This window comes from Phaethon aethereus (assembly GCF_964289735.1).
Source record: "Phaethon aethereus genome assembly, chromosome: W".
In the NCBI taxonomy this organism is placed as follows: Eukaryota; Metazoa; Chordata; class Aves; order Phaethontiformes; family Phaethontidae; genus Phaethon; species Phaethon aethereus.
The window spans coordinates 29,755,820-29,783,815 of NC_138581.1; the positions used below are offsets into that span (position 1 = coordinate 29,755,820).

General features: G+C 52.7%; 1 protein-coding gene across 1 annotated transcript; it reads right to left on the reverse strand.

The window, feature by feature from the left end:
• Positions 1 to 4,542: 4,542 nt before the first annotated feature.
• LOC309415163 (AP-4 complex accessory subunit RUSC2-like) lies at positions 4,543 to 27,996 on the reverse strand (the record flags this gene model as incomplete). The annotated part of the gene is made up of 11 exons (XM_082012599.1): positions 4,543 to 4,723; positions 5,048 to 5,221; positions 6,912 to 7,878; positions 9,454 to 9,500; positions 14,770 to 14,875; positions 15,841 to 16,015; positions 17,932 to 18,008; positions 19,145 to 19,288; positions 21,096 to 21,296; positions 21,806 to 22,594; positions 26,025 to 27,996. The coding sequence occupies 11 exons, from the start codon at positions 27,994 to 27,996 to the stop codon at positions 4,543 to 4,545; spliced, it is 4,833 nt and encodes a 1,610-aa protein (XP_081868725.1).

Consider the following 27,996-nt stretch of genomic DNA (forward strand, 5'->3'; position numbering starts at 1 on the left):
AACTACTCTTGGCGAGGTGGGGTCTATCTCCTCCCTTCTCCCATGGTCTGCGATGAGCCAAGGATAGTTAGAGACAACCTATCTCCTTCTGAAGGTCTGGTGTTGGCTGTGGCTGGAGGCAGGACAAAGCCTGCAGTACAGTGTCCCAGCACAGGTACCCCTCAGGCCCTTCCCAGGAACGGGCTGAAATCACAAGGCTGTGTAGCAGGGAGCTCAATCAGCACCTTTTTTACTAATATGCATCATAAATAAATAAATCAATAAAGGCGAGACACCTTGTTCTAATGGGAAAATACAAGTTAAATACGGTGCAACATCTGCTAAGCGATGTACAAGCAGGAGGTAACCTTGCAAGACTAGGGCCCTTCATCATGGGGAAGCCAGCCCAGGCACAATGTTGTGAGCAGCATCAACCCAGCTAAGGCACCAAATACTGGTATAGCCTTTCATTAACACTGTTCCCCACCTGACGCACAGTGGGCAGCATGAACATGGCACGGAAGGAGTTGACTGGCGTTGCCTCTACTGAGGACCCTAGGACCCCCCTTGTGCTCGTACAGAACACGGGCAGGGGTCGCTCGTTCTTATCATCCCCAGCTCGGCCTCCCTTCTCTCCCGAGGCTGTGGTAGCGGCAGCTGCTGCCGCCACCGCCCGCTCTGATTTTATCGCCTTTATAGAGTCTCTGACTAATTGCCAGGTTGTTAACACTTTCGCAGCCGTATGATCCTCTTTAGAGGCTGCCTCAAACACCAATTTCCCTGCTTTCTCCCAGGTAGGTAACTCAAAAGCTGTTGCAGAGTCTGCTGCTAGCCCCTGGCTCTTCAAAACAGTCTCGAATAGCAATCGCCACATTGTTGCTAGCTCCGCTGCTTGCCCATCTCCTTTCCAGACTCGCCCCATTGATCTTTCACATGGGCACACAGGGGAACATTGAGTACATTGTTCTGGGCAACGTTGTCCCGTCTTGCCCTCACATACATCATCGTAGATCTGTTTCTCTGACTTATCTATGCAGCCGGTTCACCCGGTGCATCTGGCACCTCAGGAGGTGCAGTCGGAGTCGCTGAAGGTCCTGGACCCTCTGACTCACTTAAAAAGGGATTGGTTGAAGGCGGTTTAACAGCCTCCTCCATATCAGCTGCAGCTTTTCTGTCTGCCTTTAAGGCTTTTAATGTGGTTAACATCAACTTCCACGCTGTCACTAACTCTGCGGTGGTTTTATCTCCATTCCCAATATGTTCCCATAACATTTTTCCTATCTCCTCCCACGTCTCTGCCTTAAACGCCACAGACGCATCGGGGGGGTACCCTTTTTGGCACCAAATTAGAAGCCTTCTAAGTGTATATTCATCATATTTCAGTCCTCTCTTAGAGAGCATATGCGGCAGGAGTCTGACCATCGCCCCTTCTTCATGCGATGCGTTCTGCCTTTAGTTCTTTTAATGTCTCTAGGATCAACCTCCAGAGCGTCGTAAACTTTATACTGTCTTTGTTGCCTGTGCTGACTTGATTCTTCAGTGCTGCACCAATTCCTTCCCAAATCGGGATCTCAAAAGCCTCATTTACTCATCTTCACTTGGACCTTCCCTCTCCTCCTCCCTCTCCCCCGGCGGTGCGGAGGGACAAGCCCTTTCTGTCGGTGGATTAGGAGGGGGATGAGAGGGTCGGCGAACGACGGGAACAGGAATTCCCGAAGGCGGAGGTGAAAAATAGTCACCCCCTGCCGTGAGACGTCCAGTGGCAGGATCGGACTGCTCGAGCCGATCAGAGGCAGCTGTAGCTATTCGCTTTTCAGTTTTATATCTTTTCATGCAATTAATAACATCTCTCCAAGATTTCATTAATTTTTTTGCTGATTTATCATCATCGATTACTAGATCCCACAAACAATCTCTATAAGAACGCCACTCGTCTACTTCAAACATACTTTCAGGGTCTTTAAAAAACCCTTTCGCTTTCCCTAACGCAATTAACCCAGCCAGATCTTTTAATTGGCTTACTCCCCGCTTTTCTAAAAAGCATTTTAAGATTTCGAACGCTACCTCTATTTCCATTGCACGCTATGTTGACCTTCTTAATTATCCGGTCAATTGCAGCCTTTTCCCACGGGTAGCCTTCTTTCGGACGGCGAACCCCTTCTTAATTATCCTGGGTTCAAGCACGGATCAGGCGCGCCGCGGCAGCGTCCGCCGATCTTCTGCTCCCTGGTCGCTGCTACCAGTGCTTCTCCGATCTCGCTGTCCGGTGAAAAACAAGGATGGAGTCCCTGTTCGGGCGCCACTTGCGATGAGCGAGGGAAGGCAAGCAGTCGACTCAATATGAGTGATAAGGCAAGCTTCAGCTTTATTGCAAAACCTTACACGTATTTATACACTAAGTTCTACCTTATGCATACTTGTCTTACAATCATTGGCTTAGCTCTAAAGATTGCATTATCATACTCCTCCTACTTGCGGTTACTGCTACGTGGTCCGGGTTCCATCCTGGTTTTCTTATACAGTGCTTCTTCTTAGCTGTTTACCACAGCTCCTTCTCCTCAAGGCCGAGCCCTGCAGATGTCCAGCTGTTTACCAGCTTCCCAATGCCACAGCTCCCTCTTCTCAAGGCCGAGCCGTGCAGATATCCAGCTGTTTACCAGCTTCTCAATGCTGCAGCTCCTTCTCCTTAAGGTCGAGCCGTGCAGAGTGATCCCAACACACCTCAATATCCTTCTTGCAGTGAGGGGCCCAAAAGTGAACACAGTATTGGAGGTGTGGCCTCACCAGTGCTGAGTACAGGGGCATGATCACTTCCCTCCTCCTGCTAGCCACACTATTTCTGATACAGGCCAGGATGCTATTGGCCTTCTTGGCCACCTGGGCACACTGCCAGCTCATATTCAGCCGGCTGTCAACCAGCATCCCCAGGTCTTTTTCCGCCAGGCAGCTCTCCAGCCTCTCTTCCCCAAGCCTGTAGCGTTGCATGGGGTTGTTGTGACCCAAGTGCAGGACCTGGCCTTATTAAAGCTCATACAGTTGACCTTGGCCCATCGATCCAGCCTGTCCAGATCCCTCTGCAGAGCCCTCTTACCCTTGAGCAGATCAACACTCCCGCCCAACATGCGTCGTCTGCAAACTTACTGAGGGAGCACTCGATCCCCTCACCCAGGTCGTCAATAAAGATATTGAACAAGACCGGCCCCAGAACCGAGCCCTGGGGAACACTGCTTGTGACCGGCCACCAGCCGGATTTAACTCCATTCACCACAACTCTCTGGGCTCGGCTGTCCAGCCAGTTCTTTACCCAGTGAAGACTAGGGCCCTTCATCATGGGGAAGCCAGCCCAGGCACAATGTTGTGAGCAGCATCAACCCAGCTAAGGCACCAAATACTGGTATGGCCTTTCATTAACACTGTTCCCCACCTGACGCACAGTGGGCAGCATGGACATGGCACGGAAGGGGTTGACTGGCGTTGCCTCTACTGAGGACCCTAGGACCCCCCTTGTGCTCGTACAGAACACTCACCCCCTCCCCACCCCACGACACTGCTCAGCAAGACCAGAAACCCTATACCAAGGGGAGCACCACCCCTCCCTCCCCATCTCCCCTTTTCTCTCTGGGAGCACCCCCCTGCTCTACCTGCTGAGAGCAGTGCTCCCACCTCCAAAGAGCATCCCTAGCCCAGTCAGGGGCCCTGCCCTCACCGCCTCCCCTCCTGCCCCCTAGACACTGGCTCCCTGCTCAGCGTGGAGGGCACAGGGCCATCCCCCAAAGCACCCATCTCCACACAGGGTGGCTCTACCCATCCTGGACCTATGTAACATTGAACATCCATGCTCCTTCCTCACGATGCCACATACCCTTCTGCTCCGCACACACACAGTACCCTGTCCCCCTCCCCTGGCTGTGGCCAGGCACAGCCCCAGCCCTGCAGCACGACAGTGCCAGGCCACTTGGCCTGGTACAACCCACCAGGCACTGCTATTACACGTTAGGACAGGGCTGCTCCAGTGTGGGGGAGCCTACCTTGCAGCCTCCCTTCAAGCCGCAACGCAACCCATTAGCCCAGCCTTGCAGAGACCTTGACAACATATGGTGCTCCCACCCCTGTGGCTGATGATGCCAGGGATGCTGAAGGCTGCAGACTGCACTGTCACCCCTGGGGAGGGGAATGGCCAGCATCCTGCACCCTCCAGTGTGAGACTGAGCCATGCAGGGGGGCAGCACTGCCCTGGCAGGGACTGCTTGGGTTCCTGTTATGTAAGAGTCCATGGCCTATAGGTGCTGGAGATGGCGTGGGGTGGAGGGGGCTCAGACGGTCCCTGGTGTGGCTGCATGCATGGCGATGCCTGGCAATATGAGGTGCAGCTTGCAGAAGGCCCCAGGGGCAGAGTCAGCCTTTGGCAGCTGCACGAGGAGGAGCAAGAAGGAACCACCTATGGTTACTGTATTCTGTAATGGTAAGAAACTATCAAGAAGCTGTGTCTGTTCCTCTGGCAGTGTGGGCTTCCCCAGATGGGCCTCAGCAGCCCACGGTACTGTGATTGGCCTCCCAGCCATGTCAACAGTCCTTGTCCTCCAGGTGAGTGACATACATGATGGGCACCAGTCCCTTCTCGGAGCCGAGGCTGCACTGTAGCCAGTCACTGGCCACCTTGGAGATGACCTGCAGGATGTCCCCCTTGTTGAAGCTCAGCTGTCCTGTCTTGGTGGCAATGTGATGGCAAAGAGCTTTCACCTCACTGCAGGCAGAGGGACAGGAGAAAGGGTTAACTTGCCACAGCACACTCACCCCACTGAAGCCCAGGGGCCACCTTGGGCACAGAGGAGCAAGGAAAACACCCCCTGCCTCCCTCCCCAACCAGGCTCTCAGCTGCCTCCCAGCTCCCCATCGCCTGCAGATTGCAGAGTTGGGGTGGACGAATGCACAAGCTGTGTTGCTGCCCTGATCCATCCCCCGGTCCATGAGTACAAAGGGGGCCAGGTGAACCGTAACAGGCAGAGCTGTGCAAATCCCAACCCACCATGTCCCAGCACCTGCAGGATGGCCACGTGGCACCGCTCACCAGGGAGGGTGGGCAGACAGCCCCCAGGCTCGCGATACGTCGGGGGGCACTTCAGGTGGCTCTGGCTGGGGCGGCTCTGGCTCAGGGGCTGCTTCTTGCCACATGCTTGCCCCGACCGTCTGGGCCACCAGCTGGAACATGGACTTGTCCAAGCTCAGCCAGACGGAGGGCAACCTGCAAGACGGAGATAGAAGCAGGTAGTGGCAGGGAAGTATACCCGGGGGCAAGGAGCAGCTGCTCGCATGCCAAGGTCATGCCTTAGAGATCGGGCTCCTTGCAGGAAGTGCACTGTGGTCCCCAGACTGTCTCCTGGTCTCCCTCCTTTGTCCTGCACTTTGGTCACAACAACCCCATGCAACGCTACAGGCTTGGGGAAGAGTGGCTGGAGAGCTGCCTCAGTGGAAAAGGACCTAGGGGTGCTGGTTGACAGCCAGCTGAATATGAGCCGGCAGTGTGCCCAGGTGGCCCAGAAGGCCAACAGCATCCTGGCCTGTATCAGAAATAGTGTGGCCAGCAGGAGGAGGGAAGTGATCGTGCCCCTGTACACGGCACTGGTGAGGCTGCACCTCGAATACTGTGTTCATTTTTGGGCCCCTCACTACAAGAAGGTCATTGAGTTGCTGAAGCGTGTCCAAGGAAGAGTAACAAAGCTGGTGAGGGGTCTGGAGCACAAGTCTTATGAGGAGCGGCTGAGGGAACTGGGATTGTTTAGTCTGGAGAAGAGGAGGCTGAGGGGAGACCTTATCGCTCTTTACAACTACCTGCAAGGGGGTTGTGGTGAGGTGGGTCTTGGTCTCTTCTCCCAAGTAACTAGCGACAGAACGAGAGGAAATGGCCTCAAGTTGCACCAGGGGAGGTTTAGACTGGATATTAGGAAAAATTTCTTTACGGAGAGAGTGGTCAAGCATTGGAACAGGCTGCCCAGGGAGGTGGTGGAGTCACCATCACTGGAAGTATTCAAAAAACGTGTGGACGTGGCACTTCGGAACATGGTTTAGTGGGCATGTTGGTGTTGGGTTGACGATTGGACTTGATGATCTTAAAGGTCTTTTCCAATCTTAATGATTCTGTGATTCTGTGAAGCATGGCCAGCAGGTCAAGGGAGGTGATTCTGCCCCTCTACTCCGCTCTGGTGAGACCCCACCTGGAGTACTGCGTCCAGCTCGGGAGCCCTCAGCACAGGAAAGACATGGACCTGTTGGAGAGGGTCCAGAGGAGGGCCACAAAAATGGTCAGAGCTATGGAACATGGTTTAGTGGGCATGGCAGAGTTGCCTTGATGGTTGGACTTGATGATCTTAAAGGTCTTTTCCAACCTTAATGATTCCGTGATTCTGGCCGGGAGGGCTCAGCATCCTCCAGACACACCATGGCCTAGACTGGGAAGGACATTTCCAGTGTCCATAGAAGCAAGAAGGGTGCAAATGGAGAGGTAATACGGGCATGGCACAGCTACATGGGGCAACTGCACGCCTCCTCCTCACCTGTTGTGAGCAACAGGGATGGCTCCATGTTTTGCTCTCACTTAGTATGTGTTTTTGGGAGGGATGAGGTGATGATGGGGGTGGTGCAGCAGGGGTCCTTCCTGTGGAGAGGGGGCTTAGGAGCTGAGGCAGTGGTGGGGCTTAGGAGCTGAGGCAGTGGTAGGGCTCAGGCAGAAGATTGAGCAAGGGTAGGAGCCAAGGAGGGAAACGGTGGTGTGGGTAGGCAGGCAGGCACGGCTGGGCAGGGGTGACAGACCTCTCCGTTCACACACTGCCTCTGATGTACCACCATGGTGTAGCCCAGTGGTTGGCTGTTGACCTGACTTCCACCTGCACTGCTGCAACCCCAGGTTAACCAGCCCTCCCAAGCCCCATCCCTACCTGTTAGGTTGCCTGGGTTCTTTTTGCACCTTCCTGGACCCAAACAAGTGTCCCCACTTGATGGTCTGGCTGCCCTTTGATGCGCTAATGCTGCTCTCCTCTTGGGGGGCTGCTACTGCTACTCCCACTCTTTGCTGAGTCCCAGTCTCCTTTTCCTTGCTGTGCTTCAGCTCTGTAAGCACCGAGTCCGGGGGGCTGCCCATCCAGAAGGGCCAGCTCCATTCCTTCACCTCTTCGCCGACTGGTACCTGCTGGGGCTTTTCCAAGGGCTCTTCCACAGCTTCAGGACTTGGCTTGCTGGCAGCCTTGGGCCTCTCCTCAAAGCTACCCTCAGCCTCTGCACCCTCCACCACCACTTTGTGGGGGGGTGGTGCCTTGCAGGTCTCCACTGACCTGGGCACAGCATTCAAAGCTGCCTTCTTCTTCTCATAGCGGATTAACTTTGAGCCTTCGGCCGAGCCCTCGATGTAAATCTGAGAGCTCTGCATGAGCTCGTACCACCAGTCCGCCTGCTTGTCCTTCTTCCCCTCCCACGTGCTCTCTCGCACCTTCTTCTGCTCTTCCTCCCTGTTGCCATCTCTGCAGGAGGCCCCCACCCCCTTGACCCTCTCACTCTCTGCTTGCTGGGGGCTGTGGCCTGGTGAGATGTCATCATCTCTGGCATCCACTTTGCATGCTTCATGGGAGGTGCTGCGGTCATAAGGATCCTCACTGATGTCCCGTGTCCGCATCAGCTGCAGGGTGGAGTGTGTGGAAAGCAGCAGGTTCTGCTTCACACGCAGCAGCTCCTTTTGCTGCTGCTGCTCTTTGCCCATCTGCATCAGGTGATGCTCAAAAAGGAGGTCTAGGTTGAAGGGTAGCAGGGAGAGAGGCTGGAGCAGGAGCAGAAGCTCCTCGAAAAGAGTCTGGCACACACTATGAGACAGGCACAAGAAGCCTACTGGCTGGTAGTGTGCCAGGATGATATCTGTAGGGCAAGAGACATTTAATTAGATGAGAGGCCTTTGCCACCTTTGTCAAGCCACCAAGAAGCTGCTGAAGCTATGGGGAAAGGAGTTGGACACTAGTTTTTGGTCACAGCTGTGACTACAGTGTGAGGCTCAGCACTGGGTCAGGGAGCACCAGATGCTCTGTGAGCTCTGGGCAAACTGGCCCAGGTCCCGGTTCCAGTTGCGCCTGCAGCCAGGAACTGTCTGTTAGACTATCCACCAGGATGACCTCTGCCACAAATGCCATGGGAGTAGGGTGCAAATAAAGAGCATCAAAGAGGGTTGGCACACATTAAGATTCTCTTTCCCACCTCCTGGAGATGAACAAGGAGCTGCCAGATCTGGCCAGTACCAGTCCCCTGCAGAGAGAGGTGTCAGGGACAGATGAATACAGTCTTTCCAGGGATCTGGCTGGGCTGAACTGTCAATCCTAACAAAATGAACTAGCATTTCTACCTGCAGCATTCATCTTTCACTTCTTTTGACCACATCCGCAGTGCCCCCCACCCAGCTTTGTTGTCAGCTCTCACTCCCAGGGAGAGAGTTGGGAACAGGATTTGTGTCCATTTGGCTCCAGTGAGATAACAAACTTACTTACACCATAGAGAGGACTTGCACCTTATATACAACCCCTTTGCCTAGTCTTCTGCGTCCTGACAGCCCTAGCTATTGCTCACACTTCCAGCTCTTAATGATGGCTTGAAACAGATGATTTTCTTCTGCTCCAGAAAAACAGGGTGCTTTCTCTTGCCACACTGCTCAGTACAAAGGCAAGTCTATTTTCCTATCTGCTCCAGAGAGAAGTGCTGACTGCATACACAGACCCGAGAAATGTCTGCTGTCAGCCCCCAAACCTGCCAGAAGATACTGGGCTGGACTTCTTGCAGTGCATGGGGCCCTGGGCTGAGCACAGGCTGAGCCAGCAGCACTCTCAGGGGATCCAGCAGGTCAAGGGTGTCTGTAGCACTGTGCACTTAGCACTCAGTCATGCTGCTTCTAAGCATCTGGCAGCTTGGTCATTGCTGCTGAGTTGTCTGTACACTCCAGAAATATTTCTGGTTGGAAAAACAGATACATTCAGCAAAAGCTGCTTTTCATTTGTCAGGAGGTTTTCCTTTCCATTTCCCATGCCTGAAGGGTTTCAGATAAGTGTTCATACCTCCAGCCATATGAAGCTCTCAGGCACTGGACAGGGAATGCAGAAATTTGGGGAGGGTTAGATCTGGTCTCCTGCAGGTAGATTGAGGGATCTGCATTGGAGGTGATAACCTTGGGTACTAGCTGCAGCTGGGAAGGACATGGCTGGCCAGGCTCTCCACAGCTCAGGTGGAGGGAGCTGCATGGAGCTTTGACTTCCACCTTGCTCCCTTTAGCAGAGCAGCCCTCCAGCAACACGTACACCGGGACTGTGTATAGTCTAGTCCTTCAGCTCAGAGCAGAGGAGAGCAGCCTAGGCTGAGAGATCGAGACACGCGTGCCCCAGAGTTTAGATCTGTGCTCTACATTGTGCAGAATTTGACCCCCACTGCAGCTCACAACCCTCAGGCTCTTACCTTCATGGTTATAGAGGTGGTTGAACCAGAACTCCAAGGACCGGATACTGCAAGAAGGGAAAAAAAGCAGGGAAAGAAAGAAAAAGTGAAAATTAACACACCCCATTCATCCTAGCTGTTCTACAAGAAGTGTGGCTGGAAAAGGGCATTTACACAGCATAGCCCTGTGAGCCTCAAGACCTAGTGAAAGGACAGTGGCTCACTCCCATCAGCATGCACTGACCACAGCGACCCAGCCTGTCACAGAGCCAGTTTTCTTTACATGAGGCATTGTGCAACCATAACCCCTAAAAATCATAGAATCATAGAATAGTTTGGGTTGGAAGGGACCTTTAAAGGTCATCTAGTCCAAGCCCCCTGCAATGAGCAGGGGCATCTTCAACTAGATCAGGTTGCTCAGAGCCCTGTCCAGCCTGACCTTGAATGTTTCCAGGGACTGGGGCATCTACCACCTCTCTGGGCAACCTGTGCCAGCGTTTCACACCCTCATTGAGAAAAATTTCTTCCTTATATCTAGTCTGAATCAACCCTGTTTTAGTTTAAAACCACTACCCCTTGTCCTATCGCCACAAGCTCTGCTAAAAAGTCTTTCCCCATCTTTCTTATAAGCCACATTTAAGTACTGGAAGGCTGCAATAAGGCCTCCCCAGAGCCTTCTCCAGGCTGAACAACCCCAGCTCTCTGAGCCTGTCCTCATAGGAGAGGTGTTCCATAGCTCTGATCATTTCTGTGGCCCTCCTCTGGACCCTCTCCAACAGGTCCATGTCTTTCCTGTGCTGAGGGCTCCCGAGCTGGACGCAGTACTCCAGGTGGGGTCTCACCAGAGCGGAGTAGAGGGGCAGAATCACCTCCCTTGACCTGCTGGCCATGCTTCACAGAATCACAGAATCATTAAGATTGGAAAAGACCTTTAAGATCATCAAGTCCAATCGTCAACCCAACACCAACATGCCCACTAAACCATGTCCCGAAGTGCCACGTCTACACATTTTTTGAATACTTCCAGTGATGGTGACTCCACCACCTCCCTGGGCAGCCTGTTCCAATGCTTGACCACTCTCTCCGTAAAGAAATTTTTCCTAATATCCAGTCTAAACCTCCCCCGGTGCAACTTGAGGCCATTTCCTCTCGTTCTGTCGCTAGTTACTTGGGAGAAGAGACCAAGACCAACCTCGCCACAACCATGCAGGTAGTTGTAGAGAGCAATAAGGTCTCCCCTCAGCCTCCTCTTCTCCAGACTGAACAACCCCAGTTCCCCCAGCCGCTCCTCATAAGACTTGTGCTCCAGACCCCTCACCAGCTTCGTTGCCCTTCTCTGGACACGCTCCAGCACCTCAGCATCCTTCTTGTAGTGAGGGGCCCAAAAGTGAACACAGTATTCGAGGCGTGGCCTCACCAGTGCCGAGTACAGGGGCACGATCACTTCCCTACTCCTGCTGTTGGCCTTCTGGGCCACCTGGGCACACTGCCGGCTCATATTCAGCCGGCTGTCAACCAGCACCCCCAGGTCCTTTTCCGCCAGGCAGCTCTCCAGCCACTCCTCCCCAAGCCTGTAGCGTTGCATGGGGTTGTTGTGACCCAAGTGCAGGACCTGGCCTTATTAAAACTCATACAGTTGACCTCGGTCCATTGATCCAGCCTGTCCAGATCCCTCTGCAGAGCCCTCCTACCCTCCAGCAGATCAACACTCTCGCCCAACTTGGTGTCGTCTGCAAACTTACTGAGGGAGCACTCGATCCCCTCACCCAGGTCGTCAATAAAGATATTGAACAAGACCGGCCCCAGAACTGAGCCCTGGGGAACACCGCTTGTGACCGGCCACCAGCCGGATTTAACGCCATTCACAACTCTCTGGGCTCGGCCGTCCAGCCAGTTCTTTACCCAGCGAAGAGTACACCTGTCTAAGCCACGAGCCGCCAGTTTCTCCAGGAAAATGCTGTGGGAGATGCTGTCAAAGGCTTTACTAAAGTCCAGGTAGACAACATCCACAGCCTTTCCCTCATCCACTAGGCGGGTCACCTGGTCATAGAAGGAAATCAGGTTGGTCAAGCAGGACCTGCCTTTCATGAACCCATGCTGGCTGGGCCTGATCCGTTGGTTGTCCTGCACATGCCCTGTGAGCACCCTCAAGATGAACCTCTCCATAATCTTCCCCAGTACCGAGGTCAGACTGACAGGCCTGTAGTTCCTGGGAGCCTCCTTCCGGCCTTTCTTGTAGATGGGCGTCACATTGGCAAGCCTCCAGTCTTCTGGGACCTCCCCTGTTAACCAGGACTGCTGATAAATGATGGAGAGTGGCTTGGCAAGCTCCTCCCACCAGCATTGGTATAGATGCACTTGAGCTCGGCTATCAATTTCACCCCCAACATCGGCATGCCACCCCATGGCTCATCTCTACTGAGCCTGGTTTTATCCCCTTCCCTCTTCGAATCTAGTTTAAAGCCCTCTCGATGAGGCCTGCCAACTCGTAAGCTAGAATCCTTTTCCCCCTTGGAGACAGTTGTACTCCATCTGCTGCCAGCAGGCCCGGTGCCATGTAAACCAGCCCATGGTCAAAAACCCCAGAATTCTGCCGACAGCACCAGCCCCTGAGCCATGTGTTGACCAGGTGTGCTTTCCTATTCCTTTCAGTGTTCCTCCCTGTCACTGAAGGGATTGACGAAAACACTACCTGTGTTCCTGCTCCATTGACCAGTCACCCCAGCGCTCTGAAGTCTCTTTTAATCGCTTTTGGGCTTCTTAGCGCCACCTCATCGTTGCCAACCTGTATGACCAACAGCGGGTAGTAATCAGTGGGCTGAACCAGACCAGGGAGTTTCCTGGTGACATCTCTCACCCGGGCCCCAAGGAGTCAGCAGACTTCCCTGTGGGTTGGGTCCGGTTGGCATATTGGGCCCTCTGTACCCCTCAGAAGGGAGTCACCTATGACAATTACCCTCCTTTTTTTCTTAACAGAGGAAGTCTTGATGCATGGGGCTGGCTGACTCACCCTAGGCAACCCCCTGGATGGACTTTCATCAAGGTCCTCATGTTCCTGTCCCTCAAGTTCCAGAGCCCCGTATCTGTTGTGTAAGGGCAGCTGGGACAGTGAGGGAGGCCAGGAGGGGATTCGTCTGCCACCCCGAGCAGGGACCTGTTTCCATTCTCCCTCATCTCTTAGATCCTCTCCTTCTGCCGGGCAGCAAGAGGGCAGGGGATCCCCTGCTGCTTGTGGAGCCTCCACCTGCTGCCTTTGTCTCAGGGATGGTAGGGTGTGGCTCCACCAATCTATCTCCGTCTCACACTCCCTGATGCTCCTCAGCCTCTCCACTTCCTCTTTCAGCTCTGCCACCAGGCTGAGCAGGTCGCTCACCTGGTTGAACCGCACACAAGTGTTGTCTCCATGGGGCTCAGGCACAAGTGACAGGCTCAGGCACTCTTTGCAGCCAGACACCTGGACAGCCTCGTGCTTGAGCGGGAGTTCAATCTGGGTTGCCACATTCCTTCTGGCCACGGTTTTCAGCTGAGTGGAGACCTCTTCTGGGAGGCCAATGACCACTCGTCAAGAGAGCCTCTAGGGCTGGGGGGGGCAGGGCCCTGCCCGCACGCCTTCCCTGCACGAACTGATGTGCAAACTGATGCGCCACGCCCTTCTGACGCGCCACGCTCCAGGTCGCTCACGGTCCCTGGGTCTGCTCTTGTAAGTGAGGGGATTTGGCCGCCGCTGCTCTAGGCCCCGCCCACGCTGAGTCAGAGCTGCCGCTCATCAGGAGCCCGCTCTGCCGGCTCAGAGGGGGGACTGGGGCACCCTCTCCTTTCGCTGCCACCTTCGCGGTTTTGCTGCTTCAGGAAGGGTCCCCCGGCGCGATCCTCTGCTCTGGAGCCATTCTCCTCCGTGTTTTCTTTGGATGCCGGCCAGGATACAATTGGACTTCTGGGCTACGAGCACACATTGCTGTCTCATATTCAGCTGTTCATCCCCCAGTACCCCCAAGTCCTTCTCGGCAGGGCTGCTCTCAATCCCTTCATCCCCCAGCCTGTATTGATACCAGGGGTTGCCCCAACCCAGGTGCAGGACCCTGCACTTGGCCTTGTTGAACCTCATGAGGTTCACACGGACCCATTCCTCGAGCTTGTCCAGGTCCCTCTGGATGGCACCCCATCCCTCAGGCGTGTCAACTGCACCACTCAGCTAACAACCATGTTTCCAGCAAGTTTCCTCACCGTTTAGCTCCTATGTCCTTGGCAGAGCTTAGCTTTGCTGAGAAGGGCTCTTGTGAAAGAGGTAAATCATCTACAAACATGAGACCATTGCTGCAGCCTCAGCCCAAAATATGCTGTCATCCTTTGTCAGCAGGGAGATCTGGGCCATCCTGGGTGGGGAGAGCAGGGCAGAGCTTGCTCCTGCTTGTAGGGGTCCCCCAACATTTGGAGATCTTGGGGACTCTGTTGCCACTGTCAGAGCTCTTGACCACTGAGAGGAGCAGGGAAATACCGTCCTAACAGCACTCATCCCTTTATCGCAGCTGCCTTCTGTTTAACACAGAGTGTAGCGTGCACACTCCTTATCCAGTCTGGAAGGGTCAGCCTTGAGTCCTGAACCAGGGCAATTTCTCCTTCAAAGCCTCATGCACTGGGATTCAGTGCAGCTCCAGGAAGCAGTGATTTAAGGAGGGATTTTCAGGAGTAATTTATGCGTGTTATGTCTACCCCTATATGAACCCTGACAGACAGACTCTTCCCACCTAATGTTTTGGGGCTAAAACAAGCTGACAATGTTCTTCAGTGGGCTACAGCCAGCTCTTCTCAGTTCTGGCCTGGTAGGGGTAGGTTTTGATCCTTATCACTCTCTACAACTAACTGAAAGGGGGTTGTGGCGACATGGGTGTTGGTCTCTTCTCCCAAGTAACTAGCGATAGAATGAGAGGAAATGGCCTCAAGTTGCACCAGGGGAGGTTTAGACTAGATATTAGGAAAAATTTCTTTACGGAGAGAGTGGTCAAACATTGGAACAGGCTGCCCAGGGAGGTGGTGGAGTCACCATCACTGGAAGTGTTCAAGAAACATGTGGACGTGGCACTTTGGGACGTGGTTTAGTGGGCATGGTGGTGTTGGGTTGACGATTGGACTTGATGATCTTAAAGGTCTTTTCCAACCTTAATGATTCTGTGATTCTGGAGTTCCCTGAGGCTCACAGCTTCTTCCCTCCCTCACCTACAGCTGGGGAGTGGCTTCCCAGGTTTCTTAAGTCTTTTCATTGGCAGCTATGCCTGCTTGCAGTCAAGGACCAGCACCTGCTGCCAGCCCTGGACAGAGACATGCAGTCAGCCTGCTTACTTGAGGAGGCCAAAGATGAATGCGTTGAACCTCATGGTGTGGTTGGTGAGCTCTGTGTACTGGCTGATCTTGCTATAGAGGCTGTGCAGCAACTTGGTAGAAGGGCCTATGGAGAGAAGTGAAATGTTGAGATTAGTTGTGGTCAGCAAAGCCAAAACAGCATCACGGGAAGGAGCATCAAGGCAAAGACAGAAGTTGATTGGGTGCCCATGCCCATATGTGCATTGCCCCTCCACCAATCATCAAGATGAGCTCGTTCCATCGCTTCACAAGGGGTGAAGTTGTGGTCTGTCCCAGACTGCCACTCCAAAACTTTGGGAGAGTTTCAATGGATGAAAGTACCCCAGGGACCTGTCTCCCACACTTCAGGGACAATCATGGCCCTCAGCTCAGAATCAGCAGGTAAACAGAATATTATGGTGTGTGGTTATAATTTGGGATATCTGTAGTCACAGAGATAACCCCAGAGCTGGAGATTTGCCACAAACAGGCTAGGAGGCTTCCCAGCCCTGGATGTAAGCTCTTCATGATGCAGAAATCTGTGTGGCTCTGCCATCTGTAACCTCAGAAAGGAGTTCTCCTGGATGGTAGCCACTGCCATAATCCAGGGTGCAGACTGGTACTAGCAGAGGGTGCAGGTGATGTGGGCATGCTTGAGCCAAATGAGCTGTGTGTGCAAATTTTCTTACAGACAAGGCTAGAGCACAGCTCTGCCTTATACAGTAGCTGTGCAGGGCTAAAGATGAAGGTCTAGAAACACCCTGGAAACTTATAGGAGGGAAAAGAGCATTCTTTTAGAGTTTTTTCTTTCTTTTTTTTTTTTTTATTGCTAGGAGCTATTATAGGAGAATTTAGAAATTTCAGGGAAAATGTCAATAAATATTTGGACAGAATAGAGCAGTGGCTCTCCCACCTTGCAAGAGAAGGTCAAGATGCAGATGCACCTTGTTCCACTCAGGGAGCCAGGTATTATTCTGCATCCCCATCCTTATAGTCAACCTTCCCTAGCACCTCCCAGCCACAACACAGGAGTACCGCAGAGCAATGGGCATCACTGCACAACCTGCATACCTAGCTGGGTGGATGCCTCCACCATGCTCCAGGGGATGTTCCTCCTCTGGCCAATGATCATGTCCAGGACATAAGCCTTGAGCCCATCACTCAGGATGTCCCAGACAGCAGGACACAGGTATTTCAGGATGAGATGCCCCACGTTGGGGCTCACAGAGCTATTCCCAAGTTTGGCCTAAGGGAGAACAGGCAACAGGGAGAGGGTTGGTAACTACTCTACAAGGTACAGATGCACGCAAATAGTCCAGTCCCACTTGCCTACTACAGACATCCAGCAGGCAATATCCAGGCTACGATGATGCTCAGCAGCTCTTTGAACAGGCAGGCTCTTCCCCTTCACCCTTGCTGCCTCATATACCAATTCTGGCTTGCTCCCTGCAAGGTCTGCCCCAGGCTGGGATGAGGCAACAGCTTGGGAAGAGAATATCCCATTTTGAGAAGAGGCTATCCCAGTTAGAAGGGATGCCCAGTTCTCCCTATGGGTATAACAAGGCTGTTCTGCTGGAGGAAGGAGAGAGTAGGAGCTTTTTCTGCTGCTGTAGGTTTTTTTCTTGCTTTTTTTGAAGTAGGAAGCAGCAAGCGACAGGAACTTCCAGTACGGAGGGATTAAGGAACACTTAACTCAGTGACATGCTGAGCTATAATTCCTAGGGATTACTATAAATAAACAGGGTGAGGGAAAAATGGATGGACAGAGCCCAGGTTGAGGTGAGGAAGCATGTAAGAGCCCAGCATCAGCAGAGCAGGGACATATTCTGCTGCATACAGTTCTCGAGCTGCCAAGGGGTCTATCCAAAGGGGTCAGCCCCAGGCCTTGCACATCATGTCAGTGGTCCCAGGCAGTTGTGTTCAGGGCACAGATTTTACCAGCTGAGCAGTTGGCACAGGTCCACAAAGGTCCCGAACTGAGACTGAACTTCTGGGTCAGGAATAATCCTGCCAGATCCATTGAGCATGGGAACATCAGGGACGGGTGCTGCCTTTTGACAGGTGAATCCTCGGCCCTTGGCACACTGATGCATAATGAAACCCCAGATCAAAACCACAGTGTTGTCTGACAAGTAAAGTAATGAAGGAATGTTGTGATTATTCCCCAAACCAACACTGCAAGAATAGGAGATTCACAGTGATGCTTTCAAAAGCTGTGGAAATCCAAACAGCTTTGGTTATGCTGCACAGCAATCTCTGCATCAGCAAGAATTGTAATTAGGGGCAAATTACCCTGGGCTCTGAGATAAGATTGAATGGGCTTGGAATCTGTCCCAGTCAGTTTTCTCCTTGGGGATGGCACTCCCAGGGCAGTTGTCATGTCCAAACAGTGTCACACTGCTGCCCCAGAGTCCCTGTGACTGAAGCAGAGCATTCAGCTTTGAGAAGAGGCACCACAAAGATACTGAGTGTCACAGGACTGCAAACACTGGCTGGTACAAACAGAAGTGAGCTTGCTCTGCCTGTGTTATTCCAGAAATGGGAGACTGCCCCAGATGGGCAATGACTAATGCACTTTTTTATTATTACAGAGCCCTGTGGGACATCAAGGGACTGGGGACACTGCCCTGTGCCCTGGCATCCAGTGCCAGAACAGAATCGCTGGATGGGTGGAGGAGGGAAACACAGCTCTCCACTATATGAGAAAAAAGAGCTGGTGTACTGCATCAGACCAGAAGTCCAGATGGCCTGATATTCTCTCTTATAAAGAGCCATGAGTAAGTACATAAGAAAGAGTCAAACCAGAGCAAACAATACTGTCCCAGCCTACAACTACTTTCAACTCAGAGACTACCTAAGCTGGATATGATTCCTATGTGTTTTGTAGACTCAATGAATTTCCCTTCCCTGTATTTTTTTGATCTTCCCTTAAATCCACATAACCTTTTAGCACCCCCAGGATCATACAGCAAGGATTGTCACAGATTTACTATCTATCTGCTGCATGATGTACCATTGCCTTTATCTGTTTTGTTCTTGATACTACTAGCTTCATCGGATACCCTGTAGATTTTTAACTGGAAGAGAATGGAGAGGCAATCTTTCTCCATCCTCTCCATGTCACTCATGATGTTGAGAAGCTATACTGAAAGCAAGACTTACCTTCACCCCTGGATCCCTGCTGGTTCCAAAGTGAGCCACAATCAGGTCAACAGCAGTGTTGATTGCCTTCACCAGACCTATAGGGAAAGACAGAGTCAGAGAGCTGCCTGAGGGGCTTCTAGGACAGACCCTGATCAAACACTTCATGAAGAAATCAGGCAGGGGCATTTCAAGCCCATGTCAACACATATGCCTTCTCTGGTGACATGATCAGCTCATGTCAACTCTGCCAAAAACATGCAGAACTCCTCCTAACTCCTCACCAAATCTATCCCTGCTGGTTCCAACACTCATGTATCAGCCCAACAGTATGACAACCTTTAGAAGTGGCTGAAGCATAAGACACCCTGTCAGTGTTCCCAAGGGACACGGACCATCACCTCCACACACCATCCCTTGAGGGAGCAGAGATGGGGTCTGAGGCAATGATTCTTTTGCTGCTTTTATCTTACAGGGCAGCAGGGCAGAAGCCATGCATTTGGCAAACTACGTAATGACTTTCAGTAACAAGCCAGTGGTGGGTAATTTGACATCTGCATCAGTATGATGCAAGAACAGAAGTGGAATAGAGGGGAAGGCTGCCATCTGGTAATCACCAACACATAGCTGGCAAAGGCATGGGAACCTTTCTGCACATCCCTTGTCTCTGACATGATACTGAGGCAGCTGTCAGCAACCCAGTCCCCAAAGCTTGCCTCTACCATGGGTCTCATCACAGCCATATCTTGTCCTGCTTTGGAATCCTTTCTCCTGCCCTTTTACATAAACACTTTACAATGTAGGACCCAACAGATCTTTTACCTAAATTAAAAAATCTCAGGCTAGCACATCTGCAACATCACACAGATTCACAGGTCGACTCTTGTATACTGGGACAGGGGTGGCAGCATGCCCTGCCTTAGGGTCATATTCCTGTGCTTGCCTGCTCTCCCTGCCCTTTCTTGTGGACTTAAGAGCCTTTCTAATCATACTTCCTGGGACAAGCAGCTCAAATCTACTCCATGGCATGTGGCATGGTGCAGAGAACACAAGAACCTGCTGTGGAAACAGCCATCAGTCCAGGGGGACATGTAGTTATAATGCTACAGTAGAGAAAGGCAGGGAATGAAACCATTATGTCTATAGAGATGAGATGAGACAGACAGAAGCACTATTTGCCTTATGCTGCGCTACGCCACACCCTCCTCCACTGACACTAGATGCACAGACTCACCCTTCTTCTGCAGCAGGTCGATGGAGATGGACTCTGTGTTGCCATCTGGGGAGAGGCAGAACTCAGCGGGGGGTTTCTCCGCTAGTGAGAAGTAGTCAGGGAAGAAGTCAGTGTAGGTAAGCTGGAGTTGCCTCATAGACTGCCCTGCAGGGCCAAGACAGGGAGGAGAAGGATCAGCTCCAAGCCCTTATACCAAAGCCTTTCCCACATTGTTTGCTTTTCCCAGAAGCAACCTGCACCAGCAGGAGTCTTCACACAAGCTTGTCCAAGACAGCAAGGCTACAGGCTTGTTAGTCTTCCAGCAATGGTTTGCAACATGAGCCTGTAAAGTTCAACCCCACAGCCCACCCAACATCTAGCTCCAGCTTGACTGGGGGCCCATGGGCACTGGAAGATGCTGTGGGAGGTTCACCCTCATGAGCTGGTGCTAAGGAAAACCTCGCTGCACCAGACTCTCAGGGCTGCTGTGTGGATAGCCTCAGCAAGTGGGGTCAAAAGTAGAGCACAGAGAGAATCCCTACTTGTAACACACAGGCATCCACAGGCAACAAGCTACATGCCTTCTGCCTGTCTCTTGAGATGGTCTCTATTTTCATGGGGTGACTTTTGCAGGAGCTCTTTCATGTGCTCGATTTCCATCTGGTTGATTCCCCAACTCTGGGCTAGGCATCTTCCTGTGAAGGAGGGATGAAGAAACTGTTTGGGTTGGCAGTGAGGTGTAGAGCTTTGGGGAATTCTCTCCACGACTTGGGGCTGGCCACAAGAATGCTCTCCCTCCCACAAACAGACCCCTCTGCTCCTGGAGGACTCACAAAGGTTCAGCCAGAAGCAACCTGCCACTCAGCCCTTCCTACACAGGTTTTGGAGGACAGAGAAGACCTTAAGGGCAGAGCATGGAGAAGATAGAGCTCCATGGAGCCCTACAGTGTTGCCAGCTGCCCCATGAGAGCTACAGCCCAGCACCTAGCATGCTGCCAGGGTTGAGGCAGATACTGTGGGACACAGACATGAGATCTCCAAGGGCCACAACTCCTGTATGAGACATGAACTACAAGCTGGACACAGTCCAGGAGCACTTGTCTGAGCTGGCTCTTAGACAATTCACTTTCCCCTTTGTCCTGATTTCAGCTGGGATAGTGTTAATTTTCTTCATAGAATCTAGCGTGAGGCTATGTTTTGGATTTGGGATGAGAAAATGTTGATAACGTGCTGATGTTTTGAGTTGTTGTTAAGCAGTCAAGGACAGTCAAGCTTCTCATGCTGGCCTGCTAGCAAGAAGGCTGGGGGTACACGGGAAGCTGGGAGGGGACACAGCCAGGACAGCTGACCCAAACTGTCCAAAGGGATATTCCATATCATATGACATCATGCTCAGTATATAAAGCTGGGGCAAAGAAGAAGGAAGGGGGACACACGACACGTTCAGAGTTACGGCATCTGTCTTCCCAAGTAACCGTTACACGTGATGGAGCCCTGCTTTCCTGGAGATGGCTGAACACCTGCCTGCCGGTGGGAAGTAGTGAACAAATTCCTTGCTTTGCTTTGCTTGCATGCGTGGCTTTTGCTTTACCTATTAAACTGTCTTTATCTCAAACCATGAGTTTTCTCACTTTTCTGATTCCCCCATCCCACCGTGGGGGAGTGAGCGAGCGGCTGCGTGGTGCTTAGTTGCTGGCTGGGGTTAAACCACAACACCCTTCAATCCAGCCCAGAGCCAGACCTGACTGCTCTCACCTTGTGGAGAAGAAGGGAGGCTCCACACAGAGTGTACATGTCAGTGAGGCAATTTTCACCTTCATCTTGTACCCCTCAGCCCTACTGTGAGCAGATGCATCATCCCTCCCACTCAGAACAGGCAGAGCAGTGATGAGGCCAGGCATAGCTGGGATACTGAACCTGAGCCCCAAGGTCACCCCCCCCAAGACCCCCCCAGCAGAAAGGTGGTGTGCACCGTTCAGCTTGCAGTGGAAACGGCTGGTGTTGAGAGTGCCAGGGAACTCAAAGATGGAGTTCCCCTGGTTCAGCTGGGGCTCTTGCTGCCTCCTGTCTAGGCTGCCTGCTAATCCGGGCAGTCCTGAAATGCAGTCCAGACCCAGAGGGTTCCTCCGCCTGTATTCCCTCCACTTCAGAGCTTGGGGGGAGAGATGGTTTGCTAGAATGCCACAGGCAGTGAACACCAGACAGGAGGATGTGAGTAGATGGGAGGACATGGAGGGGAAACAGGAAGAAAGAGGAAGGACAGAGAGAGACAGCAAGTTAGTTAAAAGTCCAGCAGCATTTCAGGATGTTAGCATATATACATGAAGGGAGGCGGAGGCCACAGCCTGGCAGAGCAGGGCAGGAGCCTGGGTGGCCTCATGGCTGCGGGCAAAGAGGGAGCAGGTTTGGGGCGCAAGCACCTGGTGTGGGGTACTGTAAGATCAGCAGCTCCATGCTGCCCTCTCCAGAGACACAGTGTAGAAGTTGGGACTGGATGGACATGCTCTTAGCATACGACTTTCTTTTGCAAGCAGAGTGATGATGGGGGCTGTTTGGTGCTGCAGCACCCAGATACATTTTTGCCCTGGGCTGCAGCGATAAGAGAGAGTGGTACTATAGGGAGCAGTAGCCAGAGAGCTGGAGATGTTCCAGATTAGCACATCCCAGTGGATTGGAACCTACCATTGAGGGGCCGTATTCCCATGCTGCTCAGGGGACCAGGGCTGCTGGTCTCACTGCCACTCCTCCAGTGGGGATCTGTATGGCCTCCCACTCTGCTCATGGGCATACTGTCCACCGAGAGGGGCCGGAAGGACCCACTGTGGAGTCGGTACTCAGAGAGCAGTGGGCTTGGCTCCAGCGATGCCTCCTTCTTGGGAACAGGCTTGGGGTTCTCCTTTTGCCTCAAGGCATCAGCTTTGGTGGCTTGGGAGGGCTGCATGGCACTGACAGCAGGGGGAGACCTCATGGGAAGCAGACAGGCAGAGATGGGGCAGGATCTGCTCCTGGGAGGCTGGCTCTCTCCAGCCTTCTCTGTGGTGGGCGAGGAAGAGGAGTCCATGCTTTGAAAGAAAGGCATGTCGCATCGCACAGGAGAGTAACTCCCCAAGGGGGATGGACGGGTTGTCTCGGGGGCAGATGACTTAATGCAGCCATCATTGCGGGAGGCAGCTCCATCTGCTGAGCGTTGGGTCAGGAGTGTGCTATGGGCTTGGCTCCCTGCTGCCGCTGACTGCTCTGCCAAGGTGGCCAAAGCTGAGGACTGGGAATTGGAGGAGATCTGCTGGCTGGCAGGCCCGTTGCTGGACAAACTGTAGAGTTGGGAAAGGCTGGAGGCAAAATGGTTGTGCAGAGCACGGGCCTTGGGTGGCTTGCTGAAATGGTGCTGGAAAACAAAGGGCTGGATGGGCAGAGTCGTGGGACGCTGGTCCTTGCTGTAGTGTACCACAGGTTTGCTGTCTGTGCCACCACCTTCGGGGAGAGAAAGGGGGACAGAGTGTGATGATGGGCAGAGGGACAGTCATCGTCAGCCTGGCAGATCACAGGCAAAAGGGACCCTGCTCTCAGCTGCAGGAAGAAGATGAACTAGAGGCCAGCGACACAGAGTGGTTTAAGTCTGAACTGGTTACACACATCATGAGCTGGCAGAGTAAATACATGTGGCCTCAAATGCAGAGTTTCCAGCTGTTGACAGCTGTCTGTAAGAGTAGGGCACTGTACTGGGGGTTTCTCTCTCCTGGTGGGGTCACCAGATTCCCTTCCCCATCCCTTGCTCCCAGGACAGCACAAGCCATGACCCCAAGCGCCTGCCATTGGCCTGCCTCCAGCCAGGCAGTACCACAAAGACATGGCCCAATGCACTGTGGTACAGAAAGATTTCTTATTGCGACTCACACAACTGAGCACAAGCGTTACATGCAATAGCACCACAGCTCTGCATCCCACATCACACTCAGTGCTGTCGAAAGGCCACTTGCTTCCCCTTCTCCCTCTCTCCTCTTTCTCCTGTAACTGTTCCCCCTCTGAGCACACAGCTCCCTTCCTCCCCCTGCCTGTACCAGATCCAAGCAGGACATTCCCAACTGAATCAGGCCCACAGCAGAATAAGAACAGCTTCCAGCCCTGGAAAAGGCAGGTCTGCTTCAGTAAATGACTGACAGGGATTTCCTAAGGGTATGTGCTGGGCTGATCTCCTACACGTGCATGCCTGCAGCTCCTGGTGGGGCCACAATATCCTGAGGGACACAGCTGAAGCATGACACGCTGTGCACACAGTGCACAACACACACAGCACTGGATGCACACACAGGGCTGACTGTGATCCCTGATCACCACACCGCATCCCAGCAAATCCTGGGACAAAGGACCCATCCCAAGCAGTCCCCCGGTGTTACTTGCTGCCTGTGGGGTGTGCCAGACCTCTCTCCCTATAGCTAGCCTTTAGCAGGGCTTGCTTTCCCTCTAGTCCCTTCTCAGATCCTCTAGGCTTGCATGCTGCTCTCAGCTGGCATGAGGCAGCTCTGCCTCTATCTCCAGCTACCGGCAGGAGCTTTCCACACAGGCTAATGCCTGCCTTGCCGTCACAGTGCAGAGGAAGGGACCACAGCAGGGGGTGCAGGAACTGATGGGATATATTGCCCTGAGAGCTCCCGTCTGCCCCCTCCTTCCATTCCCTGAGCAGTTCTTGCTCCTTCCAAGTACTCCCTCTGCAAACCAAGAGGGCTGCTCCCACGGCTACCTTCTCCCAGCAGAGACCTGCCTTCCCTGCCATCCCACACCAAGCGTACATTCAAGGATCAATAAACAAACAGGACAATACACAAAAAATTCTTGCTCCAAAGACCAAAATCTCTCCCACACCTGCCATGGCAATGAATGACATGCTCTTCCTATCTCCTGCCAGAAATTTTCAGGGCATTAAATGGAGACAGTCAGGTCCTTGGCATGTTAGGGGCTATCTACTACAGCAGTCTGGTCAGAGCCCATTTTAGATGGGCTCTTACCTGTGAAACAGGTACAAGAACTATCTAGGGCAGAGATGGAGGTCACCTGCCATGATGGAGAAATGGCTGTACCTCTGATGGGACTGTCACACAGCTTCCTCACCAGGACATGTAACAGCAATATCAAGGTGGAAAGTGATTCATGTATTACAGGCTTTCCTGCAGAGGGAGCTGGGACAATTACCCTCCAGAGGAACCTTTGTTGCAACCCAATGCACTGTGGAGGATATGGCCAGGATATTCCAGCAGAGACACACAGCTTCTCTAATCTCTGCAGGACTCATGTTGTAAGTCCTGGCAGAAACTGTGTGAGCTCCCTGACTCTGCACTGATAGGAGACTGCTGGATATGCCTCTTCCCTTCCCACCTCTGCCCCATGTGGCTCCAAAGAAGAAAGGTTAAAAACTCCTCAGTGGTTCCCTTCCCATCATCTGCTGGGAACATGGCTGTATTGGGTTTGCGTGACAAGGTTTTGGGGGGGGCTACAGGGCTGCTTCTGTGAGAAGTTGCTAGAGGTTTCCCCTATGTCCAATAGAGCCAATGCCAGGCGGTTCCAAGATGGACCCGCCGCTGGCCAAGGCCGAGCCAATCAGCGACGGTGGTAGTGCCTCTGTGATAACATATTTAAGGGGGAAAAAAAAGGCACAGCATCTGCAGCTGAAGAGAGGAGTGAGAATATGTGGGAGAAACAACTCTGCAGACACCAAGGTCAGTGAAGAAGGAAGGGGAGGATGTGCTCCAGGCGCCAGAGCAGAGATTCCCCTGCAGCCCCTGGTAAAGACTGTGATGAGGCAGGCTGTCCCCCTGCAGCCCATGGAGTTCCACAGTGGAGCAGATATCCACCTGAAGCCCGTGGAGGACCCCACACCAGAGCATGTGGATGTGCCCGAAGGAGGCTGTGACCCCATGGGAAGCCCGCGCTGGAGCAGGTTTGCTGGCAGAACTTGTGACCCCGTGGGGTCTTCTGTTCCTGAAGGACTGCACCCCATGGAAGGGACCCAGGCTGGAGCAGTTCATGAAGAACTGCAGCCTGTGGGAAGGACTCATATTGGAGAAGTTAATGGAGGACTGTCTCCCATGGGAGGGACCCAACTCTGCAGCAGGGGAAGAGTGTGAGGAGTCCTTCCCCTGAGGAGGAAGGAGCAGCAGAGAAAACGTGTGATGAACTGTCCCCAACCCCCATTCCCCATCCTCCTGTGCCGCTCAGGGGGAGGAGGTAGAGAAACCTGGGAGTGAAGTTGAGCCTGGGAAGAATGGAGGGGTGGGGGGAAGGTGTTTTAAGATTTGGTTTTATTTCTCATTACCCTACTCCGATGTAGATTTGTAATAAATTAAATTAATTTTTCGTCAAGTCTGTTTTGCCCGTGATGGTAATTGCTGAATGATCTCCCTGTCCTTATCTTGACCCACAAGCTTCTTATTATACTTTCTCTCCCCTGTCCAGCTGAGGAGGGGGAGTGATAGAGCAGCTTTGGTGGGCACCTGGCATCCAGCCAGGGTCAACCCACCACAATGGCTCTGCTGAGCATCTTCAAATCTCTGTCTTGGGAGCTAAAAGCAGGTGGTTCTCATGGGCTAGGGGAGTACAACGCCCTGGAAGGGAGACAATCCTCCAAGCTGCACAGACCCTAAGTGCTAATGCCATGTCCTCCCTTACACAATATGAGAGGTTTGCACAAAACCTCAAAAGGCTTTAGAAATACAAGGACAAGACACTTGCACTGATCTGAGTCTGAAATAAGCACAGCAGGGCTTTGTCCCAAGCAGTGGTAGACCAGGAAACAAACTGCAAAGGCACTGGTCTCCCATCACCATGTAGGTTCCTCTGCTGCTCCCCTCATGACTGAAAAAGCAGCCTTTCTTTTTACTTCTCCATTCTGCCTAATTTGGCTCCTTACCATCTGCTCGGGCTCTAACATCTCTTTTTCTGTGGCCACTGGCAGAGCTACCTGAGAAGCTGGCATCTGCCTCCATCAGCAGGGAGAGAGAGGCTTGCTCACCTTCCCCATGCCCACTGGGGGCAGTCTCACTGGAGCCTGAGTCTTTGGTGGAAGACAAAGCCTGGCTGTCCCCAAAAGCGTGATTCAAACAGAAGCCCTCGCAGCTCCAGTTCAGGCTGTGGACAAAGGGCATGGGTGGAAGACTCTGGCTGTGGTGAGCTCTTTCTTCAAGGAACATTGGGCAATCCTGCTGTGTCTCAGGGATAGGGGAGAGCTCCAAGGAGGAATCGCCACTGGACTGGAGCGGTGGGGAGGTGCCATTCTTTTTCCTGCCTTTAGCCAGTTCAGCAAAAGATGTCACTTGCTTCGGGGGGGAACTCTGGATGGGTATTGCTGGACTTTCACTCAGTTTGACCGGACAGCTCACCATGCACTCCAAAGAGCCCAGCCTGCTGCTAGGACTCCTGTCCAGGTTCTGATCATAGCTCCTGGAGTGCCGCTGGCTTGCGTTGAGGTTAGGTGGTGACACATTCACATAGACCTGACCCTCAATCATGTTCTGAGTGACTTCTCCCTTTGCCTTCTCTTCACTGCACTCCACATTCCTTTCTTCTTGTCTCAGGTCAGGCCTTCTAAACAGATAGTATTCAGTGGGCTGGGCTGGGCTACCTTTGGTATGGTCTTCTGAGCAGCTAGTTATGGAAGATCCTGCCGGGCTAGGGGACAATTGGGAAGATAAGTCACACGTGACTAACTTATAATAATTCTGAGTAGCCACAACAAGCCGTGCTTGGCTCTGGAAGCAGGCAGTGAGATCTGAGCTCTCTGAAGTGCAAGGCTCACACTGGAGGTGGTAGGAGTTACAGTTAGCATCAAGGACAGGTGAGGAAGAGTGTTGACACCCACACACCTTCCCTGAACTCTCTGGGTGATGAGACTCAAAAGACATCTTGGATTCTACGGGTGATGAATGCAAATCCAGGTAAAAAGCTCCTGTGTCTGAGTGGCTGCAGAAAGAACAATCACAGGACAGGGTGGCCGAATTCAGGTTAGATTGAGAATGGCCATTAATTTTGTTGTAGAGAGCACTGAAGTTCACCAGCACCCCATCGGAGCTGTTGCAGGAAGAGTCACTTACGTAGCCCATCTCTTGGTCAATCACTTCAGACTGACTTGATGAACTGTAGCAGAGACAGTGCTGGAGCTCTGAGCTGGAACAGCTGCATGTCCATCTGTGCAGGGCATCCTGATTCCTCAGCAATTCACCCGTGTTCTGGTTCCACTCCTGGTCACCACCATCAAAAAAGAAGCTGGAGGAGCTACCACAATGGCAGCTGCATTCATCCAGCTCCATGCGTTCTGAGGCCTGGTGGCACTGCTTCGCATTGTTCCTCTTCTGGATGTTGTCACTGCCAATTTTGTCCTCTTGCCCGTCTACCACACTGGATGGGCTGGCCATGTTCCAGGATTTCACAATGTGGTTGGAGTCATGGAGGTGGAAAGGGAGCAAGGCCAGCTTGTGCAGATGAAAGGGAGGTTTGCCAGCCACAAGGGAGTTGTGAAGGTGGAAAGATTTTTGACCCAAGTCATCTCCAAAGATGTTGAGGTCTTCATCCTCATTCAGCAGGAAAGGGTTGTGTTGCTTACTGACACTATGGACAATCAAGTCCCTCACTTTGCCTTCTTTGTTGTCTGAGTCCTCTGCTGAGGTTTTGGAGAGCTGGAGAAAGCTTCTGTACACCAGGGAGTCAGTTTGTGAAAGGTCTCTGTCCAGAAGGGCAGAGGTCTGTGTAATGCCTAGCTCTGGCTGGCAGAAGGGGTTGGTCCTTTTGCTCATGGAGCAGCACTGTCTATCAGGGACCTGGCAATGCACCAGGGGAATGTGATGGACAATCAGTGTCTCACCAGTCAGCTTGGGTGAACTATCCAT